At 39.9% G+C, this 12312-nt stretch overlaps 1 protein-coding gene across 2 annotated transcripts in view; it reads right to left on the bottom strand.

Annotated features, from left to right (window-relative positions):
* nipsnap2 (nipsnap homolog 2) overlaps positions 1 to 12312 on the bottom strand; it is a 42858-nt gene that overhangs the window by 23141 nt on the left and 7405 nt on the right. The window contains exons 2-5 of one of the 2 annotated variants that reach the window (XM_041197946.1): positions 6369 to 6508; positions 6235 to 6280; positions 2886 to 2980; positions 2139 to 2209 (exon numbers count right to left, since the gene is read on the bottom strand). In XM_041197946.1, coding sequence (XP_041053880.1) covers positions 2139 to 2209; positions 2886 to 2980; positions 6235 to 6280; positions 6369 to 6508 — 352 coding nt within the window. The remainder of the gene's footprint in view (positions 1 to 2138; positions 2210 to 2885; positions 2981 to 6234; positions 6281 to 6368; positions 6509 to 12312) is intronic. The other variant, XM_041197947.1, reaches the window with a different exon arrangement.

Here is a 12312-nt window from a genome sequence, read left to right as displayed (position 1 = left end):
CATGGTGTTAAAATATGTTTGGTAACATTCTAGTGAAGCACATTGGGATACTTTACTACATTAAAGGCACCATCTAAATGCAAGTAGATTTTGTTGTTTACTACATATAAACACATCTACGCAGTCATAGCCAGAGAATCACCTGCAGCAAAGGGCTTTTTTTTCCACCCACAACATTACCTCTGGAGTCTCCCAAGGATAGCACCCTCCTATTTCTCATTTATGTGCTGCCCCATCGAAGACATGATCCAAAAATACATTAGGTTCCACGAGTATGCTGATAACACCAAGCTCTACCTCACCATCACCTCTCTTGACCACTCCATCTCTAATTTGTCATACTGCTTGCATCACGTCCAGTATTGGATGAGCAGAAATTTCCTCCATAGCCTTCAATCCCTGCCACAAACTCCATTCCCTAGCCACTGACTCCGTCACTCTTCCTGGCAACCGTCTGAGGCTGAACCAGACTGTTTGCTACAAGCATGTTATAGTTAATCCCAAGGTAAGCATATATTCACTCCAACATCAAGACCAGCTACTTCCAGCTCTGTAACACCACATGACAATGCCTCACCTCATTGCTGAAGCTCTCATTCGTGCCTTTGTTACCTCTAGGGATGACAATTTCAAAGTTCTCCAGGTCAGCCTCCCACCTTTCAGCTTGCGCTCATTTAAAACTCTGCTGCCCACGTGCTAAATCGCATTTAGACCTGTTCACTCATCACCCCTGTGCTTGCTGAATTACATTGGCTCCTGGCCTGCCGTTTCAATTTAAAAATTCTTACACGTGTTTTCAAATCCCTCCAAGGCTTTGCCCTTTCCTAGTTCTATAATCGCCTCCAGCCCAATAACCACCTGCCTGTGCTCCTCCAAGGCTTCATATATTACTAGACCACCCAATTCTATTGGTAATAGTTTAAGAGACCTCAATCAAATAAATTATTGTTTGCAGATCACTGTCAGACATATATTAACACAGCAATAATTTATTAATTATGCCTAGCAATAGTTATTGAGGTAAGATTATCTATTTGAAATTGAAAAATAAGATGTTATGCTCAGTCCTCATGTTATCACATACAATGAAATACTGGGAATCTCTTTAGAATATATAAGCATTCACTTAATTAAGCCAAATCATCTACATTCATGTTGGATGAAGTGCATTTCAGACAATTTCATTTTTCACAATCTGTTTCATATTTCCATCCATTTAAAGAACTTATACTATCAAAGTCCTGCCATTCCATTACAGGCATTGATCAAATTAGTAGAAACATCAAATGGAGGAGCTACAACAAATCAACAATTAAATATTTAAATTAATAATCAAACTAACACCCTAAATTTGTTAAGCATGTTTTCCAAAAAATTATCAAATTTCTCTGATAAGAAACCAACTAGAGTGACTGATGTGATAGGGAGCTTATAATGTGGCCATGATAACCATATGCTGTCTGGAAGCATGTTATGGTGTCATCTGTTTTCTATATCCATCTGCAAAATAGTAAGCCTTTTCCGAACTCCAACAGCAATTGAATAAATATTGCTCCTATACATGTCAAATTATTACAACTATAAAATCTTGTGTTTTGGGAAAAAAAATTGCTCCTGGTAAAGGCTGATTCTTTTTGCAAGGACAATATCATATTTATAACAGGCACTGCAACCTCCAATCAAGTTTTGTTCTTTCAAATGCATTTCAGAAGTAAAACCTTAAAATTTATGCTTTCAAACATAATTGCAATGTTGCTCCATTCGCCACAAAGCTGCCTAATTTGAGAACGTGAAAATACTCAAAGCCTTTATGAAGAATGACATCCAAATTGCAATATCTCATAATTGTGTTGTTTTCTCATTCTGCCAAAACTTTTGTTGTGGTGCTAAAATTGTATTATTTCAGATATACTTTCTCCTGGCATTTTACATTTGGATTTTCAGTTGCCTTTAAAACAGAGGAAATATAAACATAAAGCCAAAAACTAAGCTCTTATTCCAACTCTCATTTGTCTGCCCTGGTAAATTTATAGTTAACAAATACTTATTATGCAAGTGCTACTAAAAGCAGAAGACTATAAAAACAAGATCTTCCATCATTTTGCTAAAACCAAAATACACCCTTTTAATGGTGTTACCTTATTTTGTCTGAGCTTACTCATCACCTCGGTAAGCGTGGGGTAACCTCCACTATACTTCCAGAGGTGGACTGAAAAAGACAGAAATAGGATACAGAATAGCAAGTCTTCTCAATTTCATGCTGCGAGTCACTACGTGCTATCCCTGTGTTTTGGTTTTGAGCTAATGAAAATACTAGGTGGACAATGAATATGCCTTTTTATTTTTAGATACTACACACAAAGTGAAGTTTTAATTTTTGGCTAATAGAACAACTGATAGTCATAACTAATTTCCTGCTAGACCAGTACCATGCTCAAGAATCTGAGATGATGCACTTATATCTGTAAGTAATATACATACAAAGGTAATATGATCAGACACAAAGTTGTTTCTGAGCACATTGATTTTTCAAAGAAAGTCAGAAGGAGGTTTGCGGAATGTCACATAATGTAAGTTGGCATAAAGATTTGAAGGTTGAGTTTAACTTCCCGTGACAAGCAGAAACTTCAGAATTATTACATATCAGTCCGTAAGCAAAATAAAGGTTGAAAATCAAAATTACATAATGGTTTATGCATCTAAAACAAAATACCATTCATACTACAGGTATAAATTTAATTGGCAACAAGGAAATAAATTCAACTCAATTCTGAATTTAATACAGAAAACATAATTTGGGCACGAGACAACTATAAAAAAAAATCCTATTTCTACCATTTACACATAAATTATGCCTTGCTACCCTGCTACAGTAATATTCATACCAGCTTGATCCTGCTCTCCATACCATGTATTCCACGTCCCCACAAGTTCACATGGGTAGTTTTCGTCTTTATGAACTTTTGGTAGTACCTCTATGCTGCAAAGAACAAACAGGTGTTTATTTCAGGCATTTTACAACTTGAGAAATGTTCTTATTTGTCATACTTTATACAATTAGGCTAGAATCTATCACACAAAAAAATGAAGGATTAGTGATGAGCATTGGGAAGGATATTTGAAATACGTCAGGTTATACACCTGAATTGAATTAGATCATATTAGTGATATCTTGCAGGTGTTACCTCAAGTTAGTTATTGAAGTAAACTGTTTACAGGAAAAGCAGAGGAGCTGATGAGTGCACACAATGGTACAGCAGTGCGCTCATCTCTATGATGAGTGCGCTGCTGCACCATTGTGTGCATTCATCAGCTTCTCTGCTTTTCCTGTAAACAGTTTACTTCAATAACTAACTTGAAATAACACCTGCAAGATATATATATATATGCAGAGTTGGATTACTGACTTGGAGTTCCATTTGAACAAATGTTTATCAGAATTTCAACTAACTGCTACTTCTGTCAAGAAAACAAGGGTTGTGGGGAGGGGGAGGATGTTTGGGGGGGGGGGCGGGGGGGAAAGTTTGGGGAGTAGAAAGGAAGAGGGAGAGAAAGAAAAATACCAGCAATTTTTTTTCAGTCTACCCATTGTAAAAGGACAATGGGCTTTCTTAATTTCAGTGTTTAATATACTTAAGTATATGTAAAGTTAAAACAGTAACGTCCAAAGTTGATGTAGAAGATTTCAGTTGATTTGATAATTTATTGTATAATTAATTCATTACTATTGCAGCATTACAGAAATGACCTCAACTTTCCTGTATGATCAAAGTAGGAATATACTGCAATTATGCTGGTCTCTTGTATGCTTATTGCATCTCTTATTCTGCCTGGATCCACACACCCACATCCACCTTTTTCCTGCATTTCTGTTTAAACACACACCATGCCAATAAAACTGCTTGACTGATCCATAAAAATGCAGTGAGGAAATGGGTTGATTGTCTCAAAATCGACCAGCTCTTTCATGGTGTCACATTTCAGTGTTTTTGACTATTTGACACATGGGGATTTCTAGTTCATATTAAAAATTTGTAACACACAGTAAACTTGAGCTCTTCCTTCTGTGCAATAAATTACACAACATTTTGAGTTCAGCATTGCTACTTGCTATTAGAAACAAATTTTTGGAGAATTCTCATTTACTTAGGAGAATGTTGAATAACCAACTCATTATGTTGTATCCAATGTGATTCGGAAATATAAATTTCCCAGAACATTTCTTGAAATTGGTCCAGGCCTTTTTTCACCTATCTTACATATCTTAGAAACTTACATTATAAGCAGTAGTATGGAGGATTACATTATCAAATGGATATGGGTGGCACTAGTGTGTCTAGTAATTGTTTTCATCTTCCTTTTCATCTATGTGCATAAATGTGGAATGTCAATTTTATATTTGTTACCCATAGTTCAGAGTTGAAATGACAGTGCAATAAGATGGGCCCTTTACGACCAGCAATTCAGAGAATGGGCAAAAAATTAAAATGAAATTAAACTTAAAAGGAAGAATGTAAAGTAAAAGAGAGTCAATTGTATTAAATGAAATTAAACAAAATGAACAGTTCCACCTAACCTCCCAGCTGTGCAATTGTTTGGTTACTAACTTTATGCTGAACTGGTGGAGTATATCATCTTGAATGTTAAACTACATCAACTCATTAAAATGTATCTTTTGGATATCAAGTAAACTAGCTGAAATGTGAGAGTAACACATTGGAGAACGCCCTCTCCAATGACATAAAACTAATCTCAAAATAAATTATACAGAGATGCCCAGACGCATAGAACAAAGACTGCAATTATTTTGTCTCTAACCAAACAAACAAGTAATCATAACAAGGGAGCTATCACAGATGCTGAAATCTGAAACAAAAACTGTAAGTGCAGGAGACACTCAGATCAGGCAACATCCATCAAGAAAACAGCAGTCAGGTGAAGGGTTCTAAGAAATGTTTAGATCTCAAACAGTCTTGTGTTTTCCCAATGGATGTTGCCTGACTTGCTGAGTGCCTGCAGTGTTGTTTTTGATGCAAGTAAACATTCCCGATGCAGGTAAAACTGTTGTTGACAGAAAATAGAATAACACCTTACACATTATTTATATAGAACCTTTAATGCAATTAAACATCCGAGGTGCTGCATAGGAGCGTTATAAAACAAAATATGACACTGATCCACATAAGAAGATATCAGGGCAGATGACCAAAAACTTGGTCAAAGATGTAGGTTTTAAGGAGCATCTGAAAAAGCAATAAGAATGCACGGCCATAAACAGAGGAGCCATTAAAATTGGGAATGTGCCAGAGGCCAAAATTAGAAGAGCACAGGTATCTAGAAGGGTTGTGGGGGAGGGGGAGATGACAGTGGGAAAAAGAGCTGAGTTCCATCAGCATACATGTGCAAACTGACTTGTTTTGTGGGTGATGTCGTCCAGGGAGCGGGGCGTGGGGGATTGTTAAGGATGGATCCTTGGGCAACACCAGAGATAGCAGTGCAGAAGCTGTAAGAGAAGCCATTACAGGTGATTTTCTGGCTGTGGTTAGACAGGTATAAAAGAAATTAAAAACTGCAGTCTCACCCAACTGGATGGTAGTAGAGGGGCGTTGGAGGATGCAGTGGTCAACTATGTTAAAGGCTGCAAACAGGTTGAGAAGGATGAGGAGCAATAGTTTACCTTATTAGCAGACAAGGCCCTTTGTTTTCAGTTTACAACATTATAAAAGATTATAGTGATGTCTTTATAAAGTTCCCATAATTTTTACTAATATACTTTAGGTTAGTACACGCCAATTACATTACTTTTACTAACATAAAGTGTTATATTTATCTAACGCTAAGTATGGAACTGTTAAGCTTAAACTGAGTCAACTAAAGGTCAAGTTTTTCACATTCAGTAATAGCAATAAAGTTACCAAACCATTTCCCTAAAGGGATCTTACTTCATAAATGTTTCTCATCTTTATAGCTATAATAACTATAAAACAATTTCAAGATTACTGCTGGAAAATTAAAAATGCTGCTGGTTGTCAGTCATACAAGGATTTAAAATATATTGTATTATAGGGTTATTATGAAATTAATTGTACAAATTAATATGACATACAGAGAGGCTTTTTTTTAAATAAACGGGAGAAACTGAACATGAATAATAAGTGTGCTCCAGATCAATCAAAGATTAGCTTTCTTTAGCCAAAAGAGCTGAATAAGACATCAGATTTTTTTAAATCTTACCAAAGTTTGTTGTAAGCCTCCAGGCATTCTGGCTTTACGTTGTGAACTGGAAAGAAATTTTTAAAATTATACGCGGAAACAATTTGAAAATAATACATTCCTTAACAGTCTTTAAAAATATTGTAGGTACTTACACTGTATTTTGTACAGGCTGCTAGTTTCCTTTTTAGATAGCAAGTTTGAATGAGCATCTTTGCGTGGATCCACCTTTCTAACGAACAGCGATTTAAACCAGCTTTCCTCCCTGCTGTTATAAGAAGTCGCGGATAATGCCCTGCATAGAAACATAATTACAATAATAGAGCCAGTCAGATAGCATTGTAGCAAGTGACACAATCCTGGTGGCTTTTAGGGTTAGGCTTATGATGGAAAAGAGAATGATTACAATAGAAACTTTCAACTTTAGCAAGGCATACTCTTAACATTAAAGACATCGGGCTAGACAATGCTGTTATAAGGAAAAACATGGAAACTAAGCAGATAAAACAAAAAGTGCTGGAAACACTCAGCAGGTCAGGTTGCCCACTGTGTAATTCCAGCATTTTTTGCTTTTGTTTCAAATTTCCAACATCTGCAGTATTTTGCTTTTGAAGATGGGCAGGTCATGTTTAGAAATGCTTAAATAAGCTACAGAATAGGTACCAAAAGGGAAAAGATTGGAATGGACAAAATTGCAAGGAATACAGATAATAACTACAAAAAAGAGAGATTATTCCAATATTATATAGCTATAGGCAGCACAGTAGTTTGAGAATATAAAAACAATCAGACAAATGCGATTAAGAATCTGGTTAGGAGAGTGTACACAGAAAACAGGGTCAGAGAATTGCCTAATAATTAATTAATTACATCAACAAAAATCTGTGCAAGTGATTTGCTCCTGCCCACAAATCTTATTTTCTGCATCAACATTTCATATAAACATTTATAACGGAAGAATCGTATGTAAACATGTTAAAATTTATAATGGAAAATATTTCAACATTTTCAAAATATGGTTTGTAGATCAATTAAATCACTCAAAAATGTTTTCTGAAAGACATTTCTGAAAGGCATTATTTCATAAGAACTCAAATTTCTCATGTCTAATACGAGGTCTATTCAACAGTAACCGTATTTATATAGCACTTTAACACAGTAAAACATCCCAAAGTGCTTCACAGGAGCATTATAAAACAAAATATGACACAAACCAACACAAGGATATAACAAGGGCAGATGACCAAAAGCTTGATCACAGACATATGTTTAAGGGCTGGCTTGAAGGAAGAAAGCAAGGAGAAATGGAGAAGTAACTTGGAACGGGGGCTTAGTGGTATTGTCACTGGGCTGGTAATCCAGAGATCCAGGGTAATGCTCTAGGGATGCGGGTTAGAATCCCATTGCGGCAGATGGTGAAATTTGAATTCAATAAAAATCTGGAATGAAAGTCTAATGTCATTTAGGGAAGGAAATCTGCTATCCTCATTTTTCATCAGGTTGTGTGGCACTACCAACATGCTAAATTGGATAGATTCCGAACAGATCTGGCCCAAGACAGGGCAATCATGAGGCGGTGTGTGGACCTGGCATATCTGGCCTGCATGTGACTCCAGATCCACAGTAATGTGGTTAGCACTCTGAAATGTAGCCCTCTGCTACAAAGTTAATAAAAAGGAATGAAACTGGGCAAACTATGAGGTGCCGCGGGCCATCAGCAGCAGCAGAATTGTACTCAACCATAATCTGTAACCTCATGGCCTGGCATATCCCCCACTCTACCATTACCACCAAGCCAGTGGATCAACCCTGGTTTAAAGAGGAGTGCAGGAGGGTATGCCAGGAGCAGCACCAGGCATACCTAAAAATGAGGTGTCAACCTGGTGAAGCTACAACACAGGATTACTTGAATGCCAAACAGAATAAGCAGCAAGTGATAGACAGAGCTAAGCGACTCCACAGCCAACGGATCAGACCTAAGCTTTGCAGTCCTGCCACATCCAATTGTGAATGGTGGTAGACAATTAAGCAACTCACTGGAGGAGGAGGCTCCACAAATATCCCTATCCTCAATGACGGAGGGGCCCAGCACATCAGTGCAAAAGATTAAGGCTGAAGCACTCGCAACAATCTTCAGCCAGAAGTGCTAAATGGACAACCTCTCCAGAGGTCCCCAGCATCACAGGTGCCAGTCTTCAGCCAATTTGATTCATGCCACATGATATCACAAAATGGCTGAAGGCACTGGATACTGCAAAGGTTATGGGCTCTGATAACATTCTGGCAGTAGGACTGAAGACTTGTGCTCCAGAACTTGATGTGCCCAAGCCAAGCTGTTCCAGTACAGCTATAAACACAGGCATCTACCCAGCAATGTGGAAAAATTGCCCAGGTACGTCCTGTACACAAAAAGGACAAATCCAACCCAGCCAATTACCGCCATCATCAGTGAAGTGATGGAACAGTGCTATCAAGCAGCACTTGTTTAGCAATAACCTGCTCACTGACACCCAGTTTCCATTCCGCCAGGGCCACTCAGCTCCTGACTGCATTACAGCCTTGGTTCAAACATGGACAAAAGAGCTTAACTCCAGAAATGAGGTGATATTGACTGCCCTTGACATCAAGACAGCATTTGACCGAGTGAGGCATCGAAGAGCCCTAGCAAAACTGGAGTCAGTGGGAATCAGATGGAAAACTCTCTGCTGGTTGGAGTCATACCTACCATAAAGGAAGATGGTTGTGGTTGTTGGAGGTCAATCATCTCAGCTCCAGGACATCACTGCAGGAGTTCCTCAGGGTAGTGTCCTCAGCCCAACCATCTTCAGCTGCTGCATCAATGTTTTTCCTTCCATCATAAGATCAGGAGTGGGGATGTTCCCTGATGATTGCACAATGTTCAGCACCACTTGCGACTCCTCAGATACTGAAGCAGTCCATATCCAAATGCAGCAAGATCTGGACAATATCCAGGCTTGGGCTGACAAGTGGCAAGTAACATTCATGCCGCACAAGTGCCAGGCAATGACCATCTCCAACAAGAGAGAATCTAACCTTTGCCCCTTGACATTCAATGGCATTACCATTACTATCAACATTCTGGGAGTTACCATTGACCAGAAATCTAACTGGATTATCCATATAAGTTTGGTGGCTGCAAGAGCAGGTCAGAGGTTAGGAATCCTGTGGTGCATAACTCACCTCCTGACTCCCCAAAGCCTGTCATCCATTTACAAGGCACAAGTCAGGAATGTGATGGAATACTCCCTTCTTGCCTGCATGAGTGCAGCTCCCACAACACTCAAGAAGCTTGACACCATCCAGGAAAGCAGCCCACCATACTGGCACCCCATCCATAAACATTGACTCTCCACCATCGACGAACATTGGCATCAGTATGTACCATCTACAAGCTGCACTGTAGAAAATCACTAAGGCTCCTTAGGTAACATCTTTCAAACCCACTGTCACTATCATCTCGAGGACAAGGGCAGCAGATAGATGGGAACACCACCGCTTGGAAGTTTCCCTCCAAGCCACTCACCCAAGACTTGGAAATATATCACCGTTCACTCACTAGCACCGGGTCAAAATCCTGGAGCTTCCTTCCTAACAGCACTATGGGCGTACCTACCCCAGAGACAGGAGTTCAAGAAGGCAGCTCACTACCACCATCTCAAGGGCAATTAGGGATGGCCAATAAATGCTGCCTTAGCCAGTGACACCCACATCCTTTAATTTAATAAGTTCTGGAACTTAGGGTTTTGGTGGCTGAAGGTACGGTCACCAATGGTGGAGCTGCTGAAATTGTGGATGCTCAAGGGGCCAGAGTTAGACTCATAGACGTCTACAGCACAGAAGGAGGCCATTCGGCCCATCATGTCCACACTGGTCAACAAAGATCTGACTACACTAATCCCATTTTCCAGCGCTTGGCCCATAGCCCTGGAGGCTATGGCAACCCAAGTGAATATCTAAGTGCTTCTTAAATGTTATGAGAGTTTCTGACTCAACCAACCTTTCAGGCAAAGAGTTCCAGGCTCCCATAACCCTCTGGGTGAAAAAATTTCTCTACTCCCCTCTTAACCTTCTACCTCTTACCTTAAATCTGTGCTGACCCCTCTACTAATGGAAAAAGTGCCCTCCTATCCACCCTATCTATGCCCCTCATAATCTTGTACACCTCTATCAGGTCCCCTCTCAACCTCCTTTGCTCCAAAGAAAACAACCACAGCCTATCCAATCTTTCTTCATAGCTCAGACCCTCCAGCCCAGGCAGCATCCTGGTAAATCTCTGCACCCTCTCCAGTGCAATCATATCCTTCCTATAATGTGGTGAACAGAACTGCACGTTCGCAGTACTCCAGTTGTGGCCTACCCAGCATTTTATACAGCTCCAGCATAACCTCCCTGCTCTTGTATTCTATGCCTCAGCTAATAAAGGCAAGTATCCCATATGTCTTCTTAAGCACCTTATCTACCTGCCCTGCTACCTTCAGGGATCTGTGGATATGCATACCAAGGTCCCTCTGATCTTCTGTACTTTCCAGGGTCCTACCAGAAGATATCTTGAAAAGTTGTCACCTGGAGAAAAAAACTGAGATAAGAAGGGATGTGGCAATGGAGGGATTTGAAAATAGGATGAAAATTTTAAAATTGAGGCATTGTTTAACTAGGGGCCAGTCTAGATCAACTAGTACTGGAAGAGTGGGGTTGATGAGAGTTAGAACACAGGCAGCAAGAATTCTGGATGAGCTCAAGCTTGCAGAGGGTGGTACATGGAAAACTAGCCAGTAATGCGCCACAATAGTAGAGTCAAGAGGTAACAAAGGCATGGAGGAGGGTTTCAGCAGATAAGTTAAAACAGGGGTGGAGTCAGGCAGTATTACAGAGGTGGAAATAGGGCTGTCTTGGTGATGGCATGAGTATGTGGTTGAAAGCTCATCTCAGGGTCAAATGTGATACTGAAGTTGTGAATGGTCTGGTCTGGCCTCACAACAGTTATCAGGGACAGGGATGGCATTTGTGAGGGTGGGCAAAAACCAAAGGCAATGGCTTCGGTCTTCCCAATAGTTAATTAGGGGTCATAGTAACACAGGGAAGAATAATTATAGAGATCACAGAAAAATTGAAGCATTCAAGTGCAAGGACAAAGATGTTAAAATGTTTGCCTGAGGGGTTCAGTCTACCTCCAGATGTTCAGGAGCTGAGGTGATTGGCCTCCAACAACAGCAAGCATCTTTCTTTGTGCTAAGTATGACTCCAGCCAGTAGAGAGCTTGCGCTCCTGATTCCCACTGATTTCAATCTTATACGGTCTTCTTGATGCCACACTCTGTGAAATGCTGCCTTGATGCCCTGGGTGGATCACTTTTTTGTCCATGTTTGGACCAAGGGTCAAATGAGATCAGGAGCCATGTGGTCTTGGCAGAATCCAAATTAAGCATTAGTGATGTGGTTATTGGTCAGTACAGCACTGTTGACAAAATATAACACTTTGCTGAGGATAGGCTTGTGGGGTGGTAATTGGCCAGATGAGACTTGCCCTCCTTTTTGTAGACAAGGCATATATGAACAATTTTCCACATTGTCAGACAGACACCAGTGTTGTAGCTGTACTGGAGCAGCTTGGCTAGAAATGCAGGGAGTTCTGGAGCACAAATCTTCAGCAGTATAGATGAGGAGTTGTTGAGGTGCATAGCCTTTACCATATTGAGTGCCCTCAACCATTTCTTGATATCACATGGAGGGAAATAAATTGGCTAAAGATTAGCTTCTGTGATTGTGGGGATCTTAGAAAAACGCCTAGCTAGATCATCTACTTGGAACTGCTGACTGAAGATGGTCAAAAACTTTTCAGCCTTGTTTCTTGCATTCATGCTGGGCCATGTCATCCTTGAGGGTGGGGATACTCAAGAAGCCTCCTTCTTCCTTTAATTGGTCAACAACATTCACAACTGAATATGGCAGAGCTGCAGAGTTTCACCAAGTTAGCATCACTCTTCAGGTGGAACACTCTCTCATTGAACCAGGGTTGGTCCCCTGGCTTGATGGCAATGATAGAGTGAAGGATATGTTAGGCCACACGGTTACAACTTGT

The sequence above is a fragment of the Carcharodon carcharias genome, chromosome 10, assembly GCF_017639515.1.
Source record: "Carcharodon carcharias isolate sCarCar2 chromosome 10, sCarCar2.pri, whole genome shotgun sequence".
NCBI classification, from domain to species: Eukaryota; Metazoa; Chordata; class Chondrichthyes; order Lamniformes; family Lamnidae; genus Carcharodon; species Carcharodon carcharias.
Note: the sequence above shows the minus strand (reverse complement) of the source record. Positions and strands in the feature narration are given on the sequence as shown.